At 53.4% G+C, this 20,216-nt stretch overlaps 1 protein-coding gene across 3 annotated transcripts; it reads right to left on the bottom strand.

The window, feature by feature from the left end:
* Positions 1 to 881: 881 nt before the first annotated feature.
* JPT2 (Jupiter microtubule associated homolog 2) lies at positions 882 to 19,189 on the bottom strand. Of its 3 annotated transcripts, none has more exons than XM_030300854.1 (5): positions 19,104 to 19,189; positions 12,336 to 12,484; positions 7,101 to 7,243; positions 4,500 to 4,548; positions 882 to 3,574 (listed from the first exon to the last, which is right to left on the bottom strand). In XM_030300854.1, the coding sequence occupies exons 1-5, from the start codon at positions 19,145 to 19,147 to the stop codon at positions 3,387 to 3,389; spliced, it is 573 nt and encodes a 190-aa protein (XP_030156714.1). In that variant the 5' UTR covers positions 19,148 to 19,189; the 3' UTR covers positions 882 to 3,386. The 3 variants fall into 3 exon arrangements, with proteins under 3 accessions (XP_030156714.1, XP_030156715.1, XP_030156716.1); XM_030300855.1 differs by lacking the exon at positions 19,104 to 19,189 and adding an exon at positions 15,158 to 15,299; XM_030300856.1 differs by lacking the exon at positions 19,104 to 19,189 and adding an exon at positions 12,949 to 12,988.
* Between the last annotated feature and the right edge of the window lie 1,027 nt (positions 19,190 to 20,216).

Genomic DNA, 20,216 nt, shown 5'->3' with positions numbered 1-20,216 from the left:
TCTGGTGCTGGCTGTGGTCCAGCAGGGAGAATGGTGTGCGGCCTCCTGCGGGGTGGGGCTGTGGGGGGGGCCTCCCAGCAGGTGGTCTGAGTGGTTTCATCACCCTAGGTCCATGTAACGCATATTGTTTGCTTTTACGACAAAGGGAAATAGCTATCATGTAAGAGGGAAAGACATTCAATCTGCTTTCTTTGCAAGACTTTAATCTAATGGCAGACTAAAAGCTCAGCACCACATCTACTTATTACCAAGCTTGTTACTGGAGTTGGAAAGCCCACTCAAGAGGCAAGTTCAATGCTGTCATTTCTTTAGGAAAACAAGTGTCATTTCTTTAGGAAAACAAGTGGTGCAAAAAATGATTACCTTTAACTTACCTACAGAAACCCAAGAGGACACTGGCAAATTTCTGTTCATTCTATTCAAAGTTAGGTCTTTGGTTTCCAAATTTAAAACTGTAAACCCATGGGGCGCCTGGGTGGCGGTTAAGTGTTTCACTTCAGTTCAGGTCATGATGTTGCAGTTTGTGGGTTCGAGCCCTGTGTTGGGCTCTGTGCTGACAGCTTGGAGCCTCGGGACTTCTTCAGATTCTGTGTCTCCCTCTCTCTCTGCCCCTCCCCCACTCGTGCTCTGTCTCCCTTTCTCAAAAATCAACCTTAGAACAATTTTTTTAAATAATAAAACAACCCCTGTAAATCCATAACCTCTGAGAAGATTCACTTGGGCATCCTCTGGCTAAATGGTGCAGGGGTGGGGCGGGGAGGGGGTGAAGGCAAACCCCTTCAGCAAAGAACACCTGTGAGGGAAGGTGCAGGGTCCAGGCATCTCGGGAAACGGATGCTGAGAAGCACATGTGAACGTGCACACAAAAGACTGACCCAGACTTCGAGTACGTGATTGCGAAGTTTAATTCAACGTGTATACCCAGTCCTGCTTTGTAACAAGATGCCCCTATCAAAACTACATTGTGCTGTGAGTACAGACTTCTCGTTTTTGATACAGCTCTGGAAAAAAGTTGGCACCAAATGCACATAAAAAAAATTTTAAGGCTTAATAAAAATACAGGCATAACTTCTCAATGCAGCTGAGAGATTGAAAACAGGATGCTGAGTTAATGCATCTTCCAAATACAGGCAGTCCCCAGTTACAGAGCGTTTTCCACACAGGAATGGCCACCCCACTGGCTCACAGGAGCAGAAAGGCCTCTCCTGCTCCTCCCAGTGGCCAGACCACCAGGCACCCTAAACTTGTTTCTGCGGCCCCAGGGAGGGAAGGATGGAGATCAAAGGCAGCGCGTCTGTCTCCACTGCACAGAGGCTCTGGCTACAGTTCTGGTTTCCCTCCATTCCCACCCCTACCCCCCGATCTGTGCCTGAGATCCCTGCCGGTGGACAGAAGTAGAGAGCTCCTCCTTGCTTCCTCTCGCTGGGTGGGCAGCGAGGGCAGGGGTGAAGCCACAGGGGCCAGCACTACGGTATCAGGGTTCCTGGCAATCCAATTTGGAATTCACAAATCAGTTTCTTGCACACTGAAAACCACAAGACAGAGTCATAAATGGTACTTCATTTCTACGAGAACACTGTGTTAAGCACGTTAACGTGTGTTTGGGCTTAAGCCCTAACCACCATTTATGACATTTTTTAATGGGGGGGGGGGGGAGATGCTCTGAGTTCCAACCAACTTTCCTATAAATGGCCATTTGAAAGGTGGAGACAGGAAGTACTTGCACGAGACAGGAAGAGTTGCATGGAATGAGTTTCTTGGCTCCAGAGAGCACAGGGCAGTTGAAAGGGGGAAAACGGTCTTTGGTTGACAAAGCCACGTGCACCAGGTGTAAGAGTGGAGCTCGGCAGGTGGCTCCCGCAGGCACTTCGGTGTCTAGGCCACGGTGGGTGTGACTGAACCCAGCGTTGTTGCTTTTCTACACTGTGATAAGGATGCAGGTGTTTTTAGCACATGGCACTGGCTTTGTAGGCACTCGTACTGACAGGTACCCCCACCCAAACCCCGTCCCCTGTGGGCTGTTGGTCCAATGTGAGTGAGCCTAAGAACAGAGAATGTAGCCCTGTAGGGGCAGGCGGGAGAAGCCTTCGCCCGACAGATCAGAGCGACAGGACTCTGGCCAGCCCGTTATCTCAGCTGGCGAGTAGCAGGAATTGGCCAGTTGAGACTTCACTATCGAACCATTTCATCTTCTGGCCCAAGGTCTCCAGGTTTCCTCTGGAAACTGAACATGGTCCGGAGGTTCTGCAAAGCTTTATAAAGAGCAGCTAAGCAAACTTTGCTTCCTCTTTACTCTACCTGAGCAAGTGACTTTTTCCTAGAAAGGTGTCAGAAACAGATCAGCGTCCACAGTCACTTATGTAAAGCTGGGATTTTATAATAGCTCTTTAGGTATTATTAAAGATTCAAACCTAAGAACCCAAGGTTCAGGAGCACTGCTTCCTCCCACCGTCAACAGGACTAAAGATGTAGGAAGGATTTAAGTAACCCGCTGTCTGGATGCATGTGGACAGTTTTAAAGCTGCAGAAGTCAGGGGGGCTGGCCAACAGGAAGATCTGACTTGAGAAGGGGTCTGTCCGCCTGGCTGGCGATGGGCACGGACCCAGCATGGAGGCCGCTGAGGAAAAGAGGGGACAAATCACAGTGAAACCAGCCTGCGCATGGCCAAGCGTCTGGATGGCAGACACGGAGCACCTCAAAATGCTGCCACAAAGCGTGAGACTGAGAACGACTTTTTGGTTTCTGCTGACAGCTGCCGAACACGAGCAACTGACGTGTCAGGAAATGTGCGGAGCCACACGCTGGGGCTGATGGCAAAGGAGGCACCGGGGGGCCACAGCGGCAGGCACGGGAACCGTCCTGCGGTCAACGGGGTGAGGATCTGAGGGGCCAGCCACCCAAAGACCCCACCCCCACCAGTCCCCGCCCGTAGTGTTCTGGCCAACACCTTGCTCCTGTATCCCACGGCAACACACATGTTGTTTTTGATTTTCTTGCCAAGGCTTTAAATTTAAACTCTGCTGCCGTGTTAGTGATTTCTGGACCCCCGGCCGGCCAGCAGAGTGCCAGTGCGGCAAGGCCGAGGGCAACCCCATGCCACCAGGACTCACCGTGGCCCGGCCCCACTGGCCCCCGCGCCCCTCGCAGAGCCCCATCACGTCTGCAGTTACAAGCAAGGCCCGTCTTCTACCCACCAAGACAGGTCTCCCGGCAGTCTGGAAGGTGAGGTCCTCCGCGGCTCTGGGATGGCCACGTGCCCGAGCTGCGGCTTCAGATACACAACAGACCCTTTCCCCACCCGGCTCCTTTGGGCTACAAGACTACAGTATTTGAAATCCTATCTCTCCGGTGTTTTGTCTGGCTACAGGGGAAGCGGCAGCCCCTCTTAGTAGAAGGAGATACTGGATTTGCCTCCAGGCGGGTTCAGGACTTTGTTGTGAGAACGAGGGCGGGGGCCCAACCTGGGCTCGTGGCTGTCAGCTGTGGGCATGGGCACAGGCTGCTGGGTGCGGCCTGCGTCTCCAGGGCCGCCCTTCTGCCCCAGCTCTTCTCCTGGCGAGGTGCTGGCTGCGGCTGTGGGACAAAGTCAGCATGCCATCCCGTTAGAGGCGGCCCAGCAACCAGACAGGCGAGCTCCACATAAAGGCTGGCACAGACCAGCCGCCAAGGGCACACCATAACGAGCACAGAGCAAGGCTTCCGTCTTGTCCCAAGAACACATACCGATTAGCAGAGGGCATTCTTGAACCAGGGCTTCATACCATAAACTCTTTGGAAAATTCCTTAAGTTAATTATTCCTTTACACTGCTTTTTGGACCCCATTCCCCTTTCTTCCACGTCAAGAACAAATAACAAACTTTCTCAACTTGAGCATGACGAGGAAGAGAGGGATCCAGCAAGGTGAGGCAAGGCTTGTGGACAGTCACTCAGCCTTTCTAGATGAAGGGACTCCCGTTTATCTTGGTTCCCCATCGGGGGAGTGGTGACTCTCAGCACAGCCAGCTGGGAGGGCGAGGCACAGGCTGGCACGCACCTGCCAGCGGGGCAGCTCTCCCGGCCACACACCGGCCTCACGGTCCCCCCCCCCCCCTTCCCACTCCACCGGTCTTGCTGTCCCCTGTGCGCTTCTCTTCTGCATCAGTGCTGCCTGCGCTACCCTCGGTCATACGTCCATTCAAGGCTTCAGATCCCTGCCCTTCACTACATGACATCAGCTTCTAGAAGGGGACCCCCAGTCTTAGACGTAGGCTGACCACCAATGACAAGAAGTGAAGAAAGGCCCATGGCGGCCCACTGGGAAGTTTTCACCCACCCAACTGAGCCCACGTCCCTGGCTTTCTTCAAATACTACACATCCTCTCAACAACAAACACGACCTTGCCTGTTTTTGTCAGCAGGCCGGAAGGGGCATGGAATATTCCCTCATCCCCTGGGGACACACCAGCAACTCTCCCAGAGCGAGCACACTCAGGGGAGGGACAGAAAACAGCAGCTCACCTTTAGGGGCCGACTTTGGGTCTTCTCCTTCGCACAAGAACACGTGGTCCTGCAACAAGGCAAAACGCAGGTCAACACATGATTCAGAAACATTTTACCCACCTTCAAATGTATGATAAAAATCGGAGCACAGACGGGTTTATTTACTTTTAACTTTTAAAAATGTTTTCACTGTGGAGAATTTTACCCACGGACGGTGACACAAACCCCCACGTAACATACTGCAGCGACAGAGACATGAGCTCTCTGCCGTCTGGGGCTCAGCCACACTTCCAACTGCGATGTTGAGCGCCTTTTTTTTCCTCTAATTTATTCTGAGAGAGACCACATGCGCATGTGAGCGCAAGCAGGGAAGGGGCAGGAGAGAGGGGTAGAGAGAGAATCCCAAGCAGGCTCTGCACTAGCGTAGAGCCTAACGTGGGCCTTCACATCACAAACTGAGATCCTGACCTGAGCCAAAATGAAGAGTCGGACGCCTAACCGACTGGGCCCCCAGGCCGCCCCTGCTGAGCATGTTTTTATGTGCTTACTTGTAGATCTTCTTTGGGGGAAATGTCCAGTCAAGTCCTTTGCCCATTTTTGAATCAGACTGTCTTTCTGTTGCTGAGTTTCGGAAGTTCTTTATGTATTCCTGAGAATAAACTGCTATCCGATGATAGGATTTGCAATGCAAACGATCTCTCCTGCTCTATGGGTTGTCTTTTCATTTTCCTAACAGTGTCTTTTGATGCACTTAAGTCTAAAAAATTTCTTTTAAAGATTTTTAAGTAATCTCTACATCCAACGTGGGGCTTGAACTCATGACCCTGAGATCAAGAGTCACACACTCCTACTGACGGAGCCAGCCAGGCGCCCCTAAAGTTTTCAATTTTAATGAAATCCAATGTACTTACTTAAAATTTTGTTCCCAGTGTTTAGTGTCACGTTTATGAAACCACTGCCAAAGCCACGCAAACACTGATCAGGCACCCGGCCAGCTCCGTCAGAAGAGCTCTTGGGGGTCATGGTCATGAATTCGAGCCGCACGTTGGGTGCACATTATTTTAAAAATGAAATCTTAACAAACACAACAAAACAAAGCACAAAAAGATTGTGAAGAATTGTCCCTATGTTTTCTTCTAAGAATCTTACTGCTTTAACCCTTAAATTTCGGTCTTTGATCCATTTTTAGTTCCTATCTATACACAGTGGAAGCTAGGAGTCCGCCTCCACTCTCTGGCACGCGCATATCCAGTTGTCCCGGCAGAAGAGACTGTCCTCCCCCATCGAAATGATCCAGGCGTCCTTGTGCAAGTACCAATTAAACCCGCACGTGAGGGTCTATTTCTCAGCTCTCCGTGCTACTCCACGGTCTCCATGTCCTCAGGCCAGCACCACACTGTATGGACGAATGGAACTTTGTACCGAGTTCTGAGACTGGGAAGTGAGAGCCATCCAACTTTGTTCTTTGTCAAGCTGTCCGGCTACTCGGCGTTCCTTGAGATTCCCTATGAATTTTAGGGTGGGTCTTTCCCTTTTTTACAAACAAAAAGTAAAACCAAACCAAACAATGTGATTGGGACTTTGATAGGAATTGTATTCTTTTAAATTTTTTTTAACGTTTATTTATTTATTTGGGGGGGGGGGGGCTCAGAGAGAGAGAGTGAGAGAGAATCCCAAGCGGGATCCACACTGTCAGCGAGGAGCCTGACGCGGGCCTTGAACTCTGGAACCATGAGATGACGTGAACCGGAATCAAGAGTTGGATGCTCAACCCGCTGAGCCACCCAGGTGCCCCAGAAGTGTAATGTTCAATCTCTTTTTAACCGTCGGGATTACTGACTGGCCTCCTGTGACTGCTACGTAGAGCCCTCTATTTTGCATTACTCTGCCTGAATCCCTGTGGTATCAATTAACGTGAAGTTCGGTCTGACTCTGCCTCGATTTTTTGACAAGAATTCAAAGGTGGTCTATGATGTTCTATCAAAAGGAACAGCCTGTAATTTCTGGTGGTCCCGTCTTGTGATGTTGTGGCGTAAGCCCGGGGGATTCCTAAGCTTATCCCCCACATGACGTCAGCCACAGATGCTCATCGCCGAGATCCACAGTTTCATTACAAGTTGGCAAAATGGTGATATTTGAATTCTGTTATTCCTTCCTCATTTTTGGCTGAGTACTCCTGTAAAAGGAAAACTCCCTCCACAGCAGCCACCCTGAGGTGCGGCTCACGCGGGAATGCTGGCACATGGTACATTCTGTCCTCCGGCACTCTCCCGGCAACAATTAGACTTTTCCAAGGATGATGATGAGCCCGTGAATTCGAAACGCCGGAGCAAGTTTAATCTAATGGGGCTGCTGTGCTCCCGGTGACCACTAGCACCTGCAGGGAAGGACAGTCGCCCAGGTCGCCCATCGGCACACGAGACCAGCTTCCCAGGCTACAGTCATCACGAGGCTGGCGTGTAGTCTCCCGTGATTCAGGGGAGATGGGAAACCCTGTGTCTAGCGACCGCACTCAGGAAAACCAACGTCAGCCACTTTGCCTCCTCCCCCTCACACACCACACCTGCCTCAGAGCCTGTTTTTCCTACTTTCACGTGTGCTACCTGACGTAGCCCATACCTTGGGTTTGTTTGGGTGTGCTGAAGGCGACGTAGCAGCAACTGGGGACCCAAAGATATCGCTGGTCTTCCCACCGGGTGGGTTGAGACGTTGTCGCGTCTGCACAGGCGTGGATTCGTCAAAGATACCGCTTCCTTTCCCCCCTGTGGAAACAATTACACAACAGTGAGCAAACCCACGACATCCATCTGGTCCCATCCTCGACGTTCATTACTTCAGAGACTTCTCCTCCTAGGGACACCTCAGTGCCAGTCCCTGGTTTAGGCCAACAAGGTTGGGGTGATTGGGTTGATGAGGGTCCCTAAAGCCCTATGTCAGACCTGCTTTTTTGGGGGCCTTCTGGGACCCTCATTTCTGGAAGCTGAACCAGGCTGGCCTCTAGAGACAAGACGGTAAGGTGGCATAAAACACCACTTCCCATCTACTAAAATTTCCTTAACTTTCAACTTGGTGTGTTGTCTGTTGAACAGTCTTCTTCATTAAACCCGTGAAAAGTTCTTTATGTTAAAAGCAAATAGCTGTTGCACTTTCAGGTCAGACAGACATAAGTGAATTTAACAACATGTCATATTCAAGGCAGACCTGTAATCTGGAAAATAACACAGATCAGTCATTCTTCTGACCTCATTCTGGCCAGAACGCCCAGTGACAACTACATGCGTCAGCAAATTTCAGACACGGAACGCCTTGCAGTACAGGTAAGTGACTTGATGAGCCATAATGAAGATATGCATCTAATGCCTAACTTTTCACAGCTGATGACTCTGGCCAGACACCAAAGTCAACGCCCAAAAGCCTCCGTGAAGCAGAGATGGCTGTCACACAATGCCAGCTGGCCGTCTCTTCACTCCACAGATGCCAGCTCCTCTAGGCACGCGGGGGCGGGGGAGGGCTGTCACAGTCACGGCCCTCATGTACCAAGGATGTACCTTAAAATCTCACAAGAGGAAAAAAGATGCATCCCACTAACTAGCTAGGTGACCACACACAAATTACTTGGCCTTTCTGTGCCCGCAAATCCTCAACTCCAGAATGAAAGGACCTTGCTCACAGCGCTGTGAGCGGATTCAATGCCTCACTGTAGCTCAGACATCACATGCTTAGAAGGATGCCAGGGACACAAATGTTCCAGAGCGTTCGCTGTGTTGTCTACGTACCGATAACAAAACATCTCCTGGATGTATATACCGCTCAGCGACAAAAGGCACACAACATTCTGTACAGCGTATATTCACTTGTATCTGAATCAACAAAGTGGTTACTCCACGTCCCCCCACCCCGCCCCGGGGGGCCGTGTGCACACAGGACACGGGATGGACGGGGTGCAGGACTCACGACTGCTTATCATGTCATTTTTCGCAGCGCTGAGCTTTGCCTACTGTTTAAGAAAGCACGTGGCGAGCAGTCCCTGCTTGGCTCTAGTAACACGCACAGCTGACACGGAGAAACACGAGCACGCAGGCCCGTGGGCTCCCAGGGGATGGGCTCCACCGCCAGAGTGGATGGTGACCCAGAGCGGCTGCTGGGATGCCAGTGTCCCGGGGCCACCTGTGCAGGAAGCGGGCGCATGCTCGTGTCACCTTGGGGCGTCCACACACCTTGCCCTCCCAGGCCCTGCACACCGGGCTGGGGAAGCCAGCACAGCATGGCACAGCACTGGACTGCGGGGGGAGCTCCTGAACAGCCACTTGGCAACTGAGCCTGGACAAGTGGCTCCAACCCTCTGGCCTTGTGTGTCAACTGTCAGGAGGCGATACGTAACAAGAGGACCGACCTAGGGCGGCTGGTGAGGGGGCAGCGAGTCTAGGGGGCAGAGCGGGACCGGGCAGATGAGCCCTCAGTGATCCCCAGTGATGCTGCTGAGCTACAGTCAGCAAAAGCGTCTCCACCACAAAGTGGAGAAAAGTACTGCTGAAGGTCGTCCCATACTGTGTTGTTTCTGGTTGTGCTATACAAAGCCTTAATTAAATTCTTTTAAAAATGTGCACTCAGCTTTTAAAAAAAATGGAACATAAAAGTAACTCAATTTGGGGGCACCTGAATGGCTCAGTCGGTTAAGCGTTGGGCTCAGGTCACGATCTCACGCACGGTTCTGAGATTGAGCCCTGCTTTGGGCTCTGCGCTGGACGTGGAGCTCGCTTAGGATCGATTCTCTGTCTCCCTCTCCCTCTCCCTGCCCTCCCCCCACGTGCACGCATGTGCTGGCTCTCCCTCTCAGAAAGACAAACAAAAGTAACTCAAGTTGAAGTTTTTGGCTAAAGACACTGATCGTTAAGGAAAAAAACCTTTTTTTAATGTTTTATTTTCTTAAGAGCACATGACTGGCAGAAGGGCAGAGACAGGGAGACAGAGGATACGAAGCAGGTTCTGAAGCAGGCTTCACGCTGACGCACAGAGCCCGACACAGGGCTCGAACTCACGCACCTCTAGATCAGGACCTGAGCCGAAGCCGGACGCTCAACCGAGCCACCCAGGTGCCTCCAAAATTTTTTTTAATTATAAAATGTAACTGAAAATCTCCTAAGACATAATTGTCTCAAATAACGACACAGCCAACACCCAGGTCACCGCCGGCCGAAGCGTACAGAGGACGACCAGCTCCCAGAAGCCTGCGTGTCTCCCCCGCCCCAGGTCACCACACGCCTGAGTTTTGTGGAGACCGTGGCAATGTCGGTGTGCTGCTCCTGTGTGTAGGTCCAGCCCTACACAGTACAGCTCTGTTCCTGCCCTTTATGAGGGGTCAGCCTGCGTGTCTGCTGGTCGACATTTACCTGGGCAATGAATTCAGCTGAGGAAGGAAAGGTGCTCGATGCACTCATAACCGAAGGAAGATGAAGTCAAGGTGCGCTCTTTGAAGAATCAAAGTGCGTAAGACAGACATGGCGTCGGCAGGGTGGGGAGCACGTGCGGCACAGGGGGTGGCCGACATGGGGGGCAATTTTAAATGATCCCGCAATTCCATTTCTAGACACTTACCACAACTGGTTTTCCAGGCGGTAAGTTCAGAACACGAGCACTGGAGTCCAGAAAAGTGCCATCTGAGGGCTAGTTCCGCCCCTGGCGAGGTGGGAGGTCCAGGTGCTGCAGGGAACCCCCTGAGCCTGTTTCCCTCTCTGTAAAGAACCCCGCCCCCCCCAACCTCCTAGGGGTGTAGAGACAAAGCACCGTGAAAAATATCCGGTCCCTGTTGTTAGAACTGGAGGACAAGCTGTGGGAGATGTGAGCCGGGCAGCCAGCAGAGCCCACGCGTGAAGGGTCGGTGAGCACTGGGCCCGACCACGCCGGTGAGTCCTCAGCGATGATGGCGAGCTAAGTCACACCCTCCGCCCCGGACACGTGGGCAGGGGCTTAGGTCTGCGGGGGCGGGCCACGCTGGCACGCTTCCCTTTCAGGCTTCCCTTGAGAGTTCCACACAGATGGTTTCCAAAGAGCACCTGGCAGGACCGAAAACAGGCCCCAAACGACAGGACCACGAGGTCCATGCAGGAACCCAGCCCAGGGAGTGAGTTCCGGCAGCTGTGGCCACATCTTGGGACCACACACCACACAGAGGCTCTCCTGTTCTCCCTCTCTCTCCCTCTCTCCAACCAGGAGGGGCCCAGGCTGCCCACTGGGGAATCACTGGAGGGTGTGCCAAGCAGCACCGCCATACTTCCCAGGGAACTCGCCACCCCAGGGGCAGCCCCAGACACCCTGCCGAGCCAGCGGCCAGTCGTAGGTGCAAGAGGCACATAAGGTAACCTACACGGCTATCGCGGACACACAGGAAGTGCAGGGCTGACCCCTCCGGCCCACACCTGTACGCCAGATGCGAGGAGAATGTTGCTCACTTTGCAGAACTCCTGCTTCTTCTGCTACACCCAGAACTTTAACCCTCCGCCCTCCCTCGCCATAAGAAAACCACCAACCAAACACAGAACTAGCCGTTCGTCTAGGGTTTGGTAAAGAAACACGTGCAGCAGGGCTGCAGCGGCGTGGGGAGCCGTTCGAGCCTCGCTTCCGCAGCGTCTGCCATCTGGGTCCGGCCTCTCAGATCTTCACTGACGAACAAATGTTATCCTCCCCAGGATACAGGTAACTATCACCGTGGTCACTCAACTGGATAGTCTATCAGCCAAAAAACATTTTTCTAAGACTGTCTCACTGTGACTACTGGAAGGTGGGCCAAACGGTAAAGCGTTATATGAACAGAGTCATCTTTTTAGAGCTTCTATCCCATTGACAATCGGATTAAAATGCTCTCCCTAGGGGCGCCTGGTGGCTCAGGTCACGATCTCACGGTTCCTGAGCTCGAGCCCCACATCAGGCTTTGCACGGATAGCACGGAGCCTGCTTGGGATTCTCTCTGCCCCTCCCCTACTTGTGCATGCGCTCATGCTCTCTCTCTCAAAAATAAACATAAAATATCTATTACATAAATATTCTCCCTAAGAAAAATGTTTAAATGCGTAACCTGCACATAATTTCTGAAATCACAAGGGGCCCTTCAAACAACTGGGAGAGCCTCCCTTGGTGGGAACCGAACCCCTTCGTCTCCTCTGTATCCTCAGGGCCTGGATTCAGCCAGGGTCTGTGGTCAGAGGAAGGAGGATTCAAGAATGACTGAGCCACCGTCAGACAAAAAGCAGAAGTCAGGATAAAACTGTCCATACATTCCAGGGGCGCCCAGGGGGCTCAGTCGGTTAAGCATCTGACTTTGGCTCAGGTCATGATCCCACGGTTCGTGGGTTAGAGCCCCACGTCGGGCTCTATGCTGACAGCTCAGGACCCAGAGCCTGCTTCAGATTCTGTGTCTCCCTCTCTCTCTGCCCCTCCCCCACTCACACTCTGTCTCTCTCTCTCTCCTTCAAAAATAAACAAACATTGGGGCGCCTGGGTGGCACAGTCGGTTAAGCGTCCGACTTCAGCCAGGTCACGATCTCGCGGTCCGGGAGTTCGAGCCCCGCGTCGGGCTCTGGGCTGATGGCTCAGAGCCTGGAGCCTGTTTCCGATTCTGTGTCTCCCTCTCTCTCTGCCCCTCCCCCGTTCATGCTCTGTCTCTCTCTGTCCCCAAAATAAATAAACGTTGAAAAAAAAAAAATTTAAAAAAAAAAAAAAAATAAAATAAACAAACATTAAAAACATTTAAAAAAAAAGGGGGGGGGTCAGCACAAAGAAATAAAAAATGTTATCAAAAGAGCAGCATAGAACCGAACAGACAGAGGCAGAAGGATTAATGGCTCACAAAGGCCCTACCTGGGGGATTGGTCCTCTTAGGTATGTTCTGAGGCTCTTCAGTTGGTCCAAAAATATTAGATGCCATCCTATTGGGCCTGCTTGAAGGAGCAGCTTCTTCTGGACTTCCAAAGAGATTGCTGGCCTCTCCTCCCGGGGGCTTCATGGCCCTACGAGCACAGAGGGAGTGTGAGTCACTGATGGCCCTGGACATCACCATTCAGGCAGTACGGCATAACCACACAGGACAGATACACCTTCTGATGTCTAAGAAAAAATTACAATTATTTAACACTAGCCCCTCTAGAAATGGTACACTTGCAAATTATTGTGACCTGTGGTAAGTAAAATTAATTTCCCTAACACAAAGTGACAGCCACATTCAGTAGAGTTTAATGCTAATTTTAATTAGTACACAAGAGTACACAATACTACAAACACAATTGGGGTGCCTGGCTGGCTCAGTCGGTGGAGCGTGTGACTCTTGCTCTTAGGGTCGTTAGTTCAAACCCCACGTGGGGTGTAGAGATTGTAGAAATTCCTTAAAGAGTTAAATTTACAAAATTAAAAATTTAATGCCACAAACGCATTCGGTAGTGTTTAATATCATAGCTGACATTTGTTAAGTACTTACTATTTCCGTCAACTGTTCCAAGGAGCGCACGCAACAAACCCTCTAAGGCAGGCAGTATTTTCACAGACGGTGCATCAGAGACAGAGAAAAGTCAAAGAAAGGTCGTGTGGGAAGGAGCAGAACCAGAAGGCAGGCCCAAGCAGTCTGGGTCTAGAGTGCAGACTACAGCCTCAGGCCTCTGTTAAAGGCTCTAAGAAGAAACGAGGGTCAGGACTGGTCTGTGCAGTCCACACTAGAGTAATCGCCTCGGGTCCTGAAGTCCGGTAAAACCAATAGAAAGCCGATCACAGAGATCGGAGGACACACCCGCCAGCACAACTGCTGGCTTCACCTCAGCACACAGGCACCACGTGACCACTCGGGCACCCCCCCCCCCCCCCCCCCCCCGCAGCATCTACCCCGAGTCTCGACCGGTGAGAAAACAGCCTGCATCATTTGGAGGCTTTCAGGAAACATTTACGAAGGGGAAGACCGGGACCTCGAGTCACTTTTTATTGCGGTAACTGAAGAGTTAAGAAACTTTCACAAAGCTCCGCCTGGACTCCCCCAGAGCTTCAAACCCCGTCAGTAGAGCAGTGGCGCACCGAGTTCGTGTGCATCTTTGCAGAACACGTACAAAGATCTTAAAAATGCATTTTAAAGGCGAGAAGGCACTATTGAAACGGACTTTGAAACCGGGGAGCGGCCCGTGTGCCTTCACTAGTCCTGGGCAACCGGACCATGCTACAGACAGGGGGAAACTGAAGGAAACTCAGAGCTCGAAACCACGTGAAATGCATGAGGCTTTGCAGGCACTGCGCATAACTTAGGTCACAAGAAAAAAAAAAAAGAAAAAGACATTTAAAATGCTTTTTGTTTCCTTAAAAGAGCGAGAAAGGGAGGGGTGCCAGTCGGTTAAGCACCTGACTGGCTCAGGTCATGATCTTGCGGTTTGTGGGTTCAAGCCCCATGTCGGGCTCTGTGCTGATGGCTGTGTCTCCCTCTCTCTCTGCCCCTCCTCCACTCGCACTCTGCCTCTAAAATAAATAAACATTAAAAAAATTAAAAAAAAAAATAAAGAGCTAGAAAGGGAGCTGACCATGGACTATAATTTAAAGCGAAGGGTGTTCTCAGACTCTCTCTGGCTGTAGAGCAGGACTGCAGAAAAGTACCCTCTGCTTTATACAGGGCAGATGACGTGCCAGCTGGGACCCAGACACACTCCACAGGCAAGCCTTGCTATACCACGTGCCAGCAGGCCTTCCACACGGTGCCGGTGCCGAATCCCTGGCTGCCTGGGAGGGTGGGGAAGGTGGATACCTACTCAGCAGTTAGTATTTCCTTAACGATTTGGTGAAGGAAAAAAAGTTACTTTCATTTGAGAGAAAAAAAAAAGAAAAAAAGAAAACCAGTAACAAGATTTAAATTAGGAAGTTAAAAAAAATTTTTGTTTCTAACATTTATTTATTTTTGAGAGACAGAGCAAGGTAGAGCATGAGTGGGGGAATAGCAGAGAGAGAAGGAGATACAGAATCTGAAGCAGGCTCCAGGCTCTGAGCTGTCAGCACAGAGACTGATGCAGGGCTTGAACCCACCAACTGTGAGATCATGACCTGAGCCGAAGTTGGATGCTTAACCAACTGAGCTACCCAAGCACCCCAGAAAGGTCTTAACAAGGTCAGTTTCTGCAGTGACAGGGCAGAACCTGCTTGGGATTCCCTCTGTCTCCACCTCTCCCCCTCTTGCGCCCACACCCCTTGCACCTGTGCTCTCTCAAAATAAACTAAAAAAAAAAAAAAAAAAGGTCTTAATAAGACCTCAGGTCACCTACTTTGTTGGCGACCACACTAAGGCCATCTGACTTCTACACCATTTATAGATCACACAGCCCAGTCTCACACTCCTGGCTGGCTACAGCAGGCCAGACATTCTCGGGTCTCTACAACCATCTCGCTGACAAATGGGATGGGGATCTGCAATCTTCAGAACTGAACTGAATTTATCATCAAGCCTCCTGCTGAGTTCAAATTCCTATTTTACGAGTTTACTTGAAACATGGCTCTTCCTTCAACCTCCCAGGTCCTGCTCTAATCTGAAGCGGATTCCTTCTGATTCAGAGCTCTTTAGGACTCTCTCCACAACCTTGTAATCTCCCGGTCCCCTGTGCCCTGCACCCTTGCTTCGCTCATCCGGGGGCCCAAGTGCCTGTCCCTGGGCACGTGCACCATACCCTGTGCACGGAAAGATGGCAAGAGCAAGTCCTGAGCCTGGAGCAGCTTTGTTTGTGGGGAAAGCCAGCGCCGTGCGCCGGGGGCTCTACTGTTCCAATCAGCGATGCCACTGAGCGCTGGGTCTTACTGAACTTAAGATCTCTGTGGAGGAAGCAAGGCCCAAATTGAGTCTGTGGTCTCTGTGTGGGAGGGGTACTCCCGGGGGCAAAGGAGGGAAGCCAGAGTTAATGGAGATGACCAAATATTAATTTGGGGTGGTGGAAATATAGCGTTTATTACATTATGCTATGTACCTTCCTGAATTTTATTTTACTTTGAAAACAAAGGGAGCACAAGAAGCCCAGAATGCTGCAGTCAAGAGATCGCTGTGCCTGCTGACCAAGCTACCTGGGTGGTGACATCTTCATCACAAGGCGTGGGGTGGGCGCTAGGGCTGCCCACCCTTGGAGCAGATCTGCAGACCACACAGGCTGCCCAACAGGATCTCAAATAAGGGGACTGAGAGTGAAAGAGGTTATTCCGATAAAAACAGAACCCATGGCAAAGGCTCCGAGTGGCCTCCAGGAGGCTCATTACCAGGTGCAGTTATCACTAGGACACTAACTGCAGGGAGGCAGATGGGAATACTGGTGAGTTCAGAACTCCCAAAGGAGGGGCACGATCCAATCACCTTTTTCTCTCGTCTTACCCCTCAATATATTCCAATAAAAGCATTCAAGTACACAAGAGGAGCGAGAGGGCACGTGACAAAGAAAAGCCACAGATAAAGCTCAAGGGGACGGCGGTACCAGCAGAGGCAGGTCCCCGTGCCCCTGACCCTCCCTCCGAGAGCTCGCGTCCGGGTTTCAGAAAAGCTTTCTGGGGACTGCTCAGACTTGGAGAGAAGCGGTAACAAGACTTTCCAAACGCACAGTTTACAGCTTAGGTGGATGACCTCAGACTAATGCTGGCTGGAGTGTGATGCCTGGACGGCTCAAAATCTCTTTAACACAAGATAACCCCTTAGCAAGGGAGGAGAAGATGTAGGCTCTTCAAAGAGGAAATCCCGGCCAGGTGGTCTTGCAGCCACCACTTGACTCCCTCCCTCAACAGCCAAAGAAACGTGAGCCTTACAAGGCCCATCTGGCTAATCAATCCTTTAACATGGCTGCGGAAACCCAAAGCTTGTGACCGATCCCAGCAGCAGCTTCCAATCACATTGAATCATTCAACCAAGAAGACTGCTTTTCCTTCTTCAACGTTCTCCAAGAAATTGTCTCCTGTCCATAATACCCTCTCCAAAGGAAGCGTGAACTGATACTTTAGAGCAGAGGCTCTGCAGCTCGAGAAGTCCATAGGACATCAGCGTCAGGGTGTTTATTCGTTAACGCCAACGTTTATTGGGCATCCAGTGCCAGGCCACGTGCATGACAGGGGACAGACCCAAGGACAGAAATGAGAAAGTGCTAGAAGGGGCCTCCACCCAGCGGGCACAAGTGATGCTCCCCAGTGGTTCCTGAGCACCAGAATATGGGTGCATTCTGGGCACTGCGGGATGAACCTCTGGCCCCCGCCAGTACAGATCTAGACGTATGTGACTGGATTGATAGCTAATTACCTGGTCAGGTGTAGAAGTGACGACTGCCCTAACTCCCCCGGATGTACAGGGTTTCAGCAAATCAAAGCGGCTCTCTGAAGGAATATTTACACTGTATCGATCTCAACAGCTGCTACACACACATATTCCCTTCTACTTTTAGGTCAAGGCTGGGGCACAGAAGAGGCTCCCGGTAATAGGAACTTGTTGGCATCTACAACCCCCCCCCCCCACTCTACAGTACAAGCTGGCTGCTCCAGTGCCAAGACAGACCTTCTCCCTAGCTCTGGCAACTGTAATCTATGTGACTTCTAATACCCACACAGCGTTTACAAGTTAAAAAGAGAGCTTGCCATGTGCTCCTGAATGTTGAAGCCGAGTCAGAAGCCCAACAATTGGTCATTTGCTTCTACTACTTGCAGTAAGCCTGGTTCTCCATCAGCAAGGCAGGGAAGACACTGCCTGGCTCCCAAGCTATAGGGTTAGGGGAGGGCAGCGCCTGGTCCCACAAGGCCCCGGAATCAGGGGAGGGCAGCGCCTGGCCCCACAAGGCCCTGGGATCAGGCGAGGGCAGCGCTTGAGGGGAGGGCAGCGCCTGGCCCCACAAGGCCCTGGGATCAGGGGAGGGCAGTGCCTGGCCCAACGGGGCTGCGGGACCAGGGGAGGGCAGAATCCCGCCACATGGGTCTGCGGGATTAGGGGAAGGCACAGGGGTTGGCCCCACGGGGCTGCGGGATCAGGGGAGGGCAGCACCCGGCCTCACAGGGCTATGGGACCAGGGGAGGGCAGGGTCCGGCCCCACGGGGCTGCGGGATTAGGGGAGGGCAGCGCCCGGCCCCAGGGGGCTGCGGGACCAGGGGAGGGCAGCGCCTGGCCCCAGGGGGCTGAGGGACCAGGGGAGGGCAGCGCTTGGGCCCACAAGACCCTGGGATCAGGCGAGGGCAGCGTCTGGCCCCACAGGGCTGTGGGATTAGGGGAGGGCAGCGCCCGGCCTCACAGGGCTAAGGGACCAGGGGAGGGCAGCGCCTGGCCCCAGGGGGCTGTGGGACCAGGGGAGGGCAGTGCCTGGCCCCACGGGGCTGAGGGACCAGGGGAGGGCAGGACCCCGCCACATGGGTCTGCGGGATTACGGGAAGGCACAAGGGTTGGCCCCACGGAGCTGCAGGATCAGGGAGGGCAGGACCCCGCCACACGGGTCTGCTGGATTAGGGGAGGACAGGGGCTGGCCCCACAAGGCTGCAGGACCAGGGGCGGGCAGGGCCCCAACACATGGGTCTGTGGGATTAGGAAAGGGCAGGGGCTGCAAGATCAGGGGAGGACAGGGCCCCACCACATGGGTCTGCGGGATTAGGGGAAGGCACAGGGGTTGGCCCCACGGGGCCGCAGGATCAGGGGAGGGCAGCGCCCGGCCTCACAGGGCTGCAGGACCAGGGGAGGGCAGGACCCTGCCACATGGGTCTGCTGGATTAGAGGACAGGGGCTGGCCCCACAAGGCTGCGGGACCAGGGGAGAGCAAGGCCCCACCACATGGGTCTGCGGGATTAGGAAAGGGCAGGGGCTGCAGGATCAGGGGAGGGCAGCACCCCGCCTCACAGGGCTATGGGACCAGGGGAGGGCAGGGTCTGGCCCCACGGGGCTGCGGGATTAGGGGAGGGCAGCGCCCAACCCCAAGGGGCCGCGGGACCAGGGGAGGGCAGCTCCCGGACTCACAGGGCTATGGGACCAGGGGAGGGCAGCGCCTGGCCCCAGGGGGCTGTGGGACCAGGGGAGGGCAGCGCCTGGCCCCACGGGGCTGCGGGACCAGGGGAGGGCGGGGACCCACCCGAGGGGGCTACGGGACCAGGGGAGGGCAGGAGCAGGCTCCTCGGAACTGAGGGATTAAGGGAAGGCAGGGCCCCGCCACATGGGGCTGTAGGATTAGGGGAAAGCAGCGCCCGGCTCCTCGGGATTAGGGGAGGGCGTGGGCTGGCCCCACGGGGCTGCGGGATTAGGGGAGAGTAGCGCCCGGCCCCACAGGATGCAGGATCCAGAAGGACACCCACGGTGACCCCCCCACCTCTCGGCCCCGTCCACCGCACACCGGCGCTAGCACGGGGTCCGGGAGGGCGGGTCCCCGTACGCACCGGCATGGCCCCGAGGCAGCACACCGCTCGGCCAGCGTCCCCGGGCGCGCCGGACACGGAAGGGAACGCGGGCCCGTGGTGAGACGCGAGGGGCGGCGCGCCTCGGGCCTTCCGCCGAGACCCTAGCGGGCGCGGGGAACGCGTCCCGCCTGAGCGCCCGCCTCTCGGACGGGGAAGAGGGGGGCCTCGGCTCTGTGAGGTCACCCGTCACCCGCGCCCCGCCACGTGGCCGCGCCCGCCACGCACCTGGAGCCGGCCCGGCTGCCCTCGCTCTCCAGGCCCTGGAACATGTCGCCCGCTGCCCGGCGCCTCCTGGCCCGCTGTGCCGCCGTTCCCGCCCGGCCCCACGCAGCGCGAGGTCCGCCCGCCGGAGTCCATTAGATATCGCCAATGCCAGTCACGCCGCCGCAGCCAATAGCGACGCCTGGCCCCGCCCCCGCCCCACCGGACAGGCCCTGGACGAGGCCCGCGCCGCGCTCGCAGCCGATTGGTGAGAACAGATGCCGCTCAGGCCTCGGGCGCGGACATTGGGCAGCAGGGCGGCAGGGGCGGAACGTAGCCCCACCCGAAGCGGACGCCAGGGCCGCCCGATCCCCTTGCGCAGGCGCGGGCCGCGCACCCCGGAAGCGCCTCAGGGCCGGGGACCGCCGCCCGCCCTGGAGGCGCGCGGGACTGCCCGGCGTGCGGCAAGCGCCCGCTAGCCGGGCTGCAAAGACGTCACTCGGGGACCGCGCGAAGGAGAGGCTCACTCGGGAAGTATTAGATCAAGTATTAGTATGTATTTATGCACAATAATAAAAACAGATTTACAAGTTGAACTGGAAATTTAAACATAAGAAGTTTAACAGCTTTTGTTTATTATATTAAATAACCAAAACACCTTTTATTCCCAAAATTGGTAAAGAATAAATAATATAATTTACAATATGGTACAAAAAATAATCAGGAAGGACAGGCATTCTGCTTTATACATACACTGTATATGTATATTTATAATCTATAAAACAAATTCACATCTCAAACAAGCCGAAACCTTAGATGATATGGCTTAACGATTATCGAAAGAAACAGCGGTAAGTTCTGCGGCCCAGACCATAGCTCTAGCGTCAGCTATCCTGTTACAAAACAAAGGGTCCAGGTTGCTGTAGTGCTTCCAAGACTTAACGTGAGTTACAAATTACTGCGGGGTCCAGAGAGGTCTGACAGGAAAGGTTTGCGGTGGGTTTCTTCCTTTTTTTTCATAAGACAAGGTGCCCTATTTTCTCACAAATGCATTTGATAGATCTCAATGTCTTAAAAAAAAAAAAAAAAAAAACAACTGCTGCTTTCCTCCTCTACTGGTCTCCAAAATATTTTATT

Source organism: Lynx canadensis, chromosome E3 (genome assembly GCF_007474595.2).
Source record: "Lynx canadensis isolate LIC74 chromosome E3, mLynCan4.pri.v2, whole genome shotgun sequence".
NCBI classification, from domain to species: domain Eukaryota; kingdom Metazoa; phylum Chordata; class Mammalia; order Carnivora; family Felidae; genus Lynx; species Lynx canadensis.
This window is presented reverse-complemented; position numbering and strand designations above follow the sequence as displayed.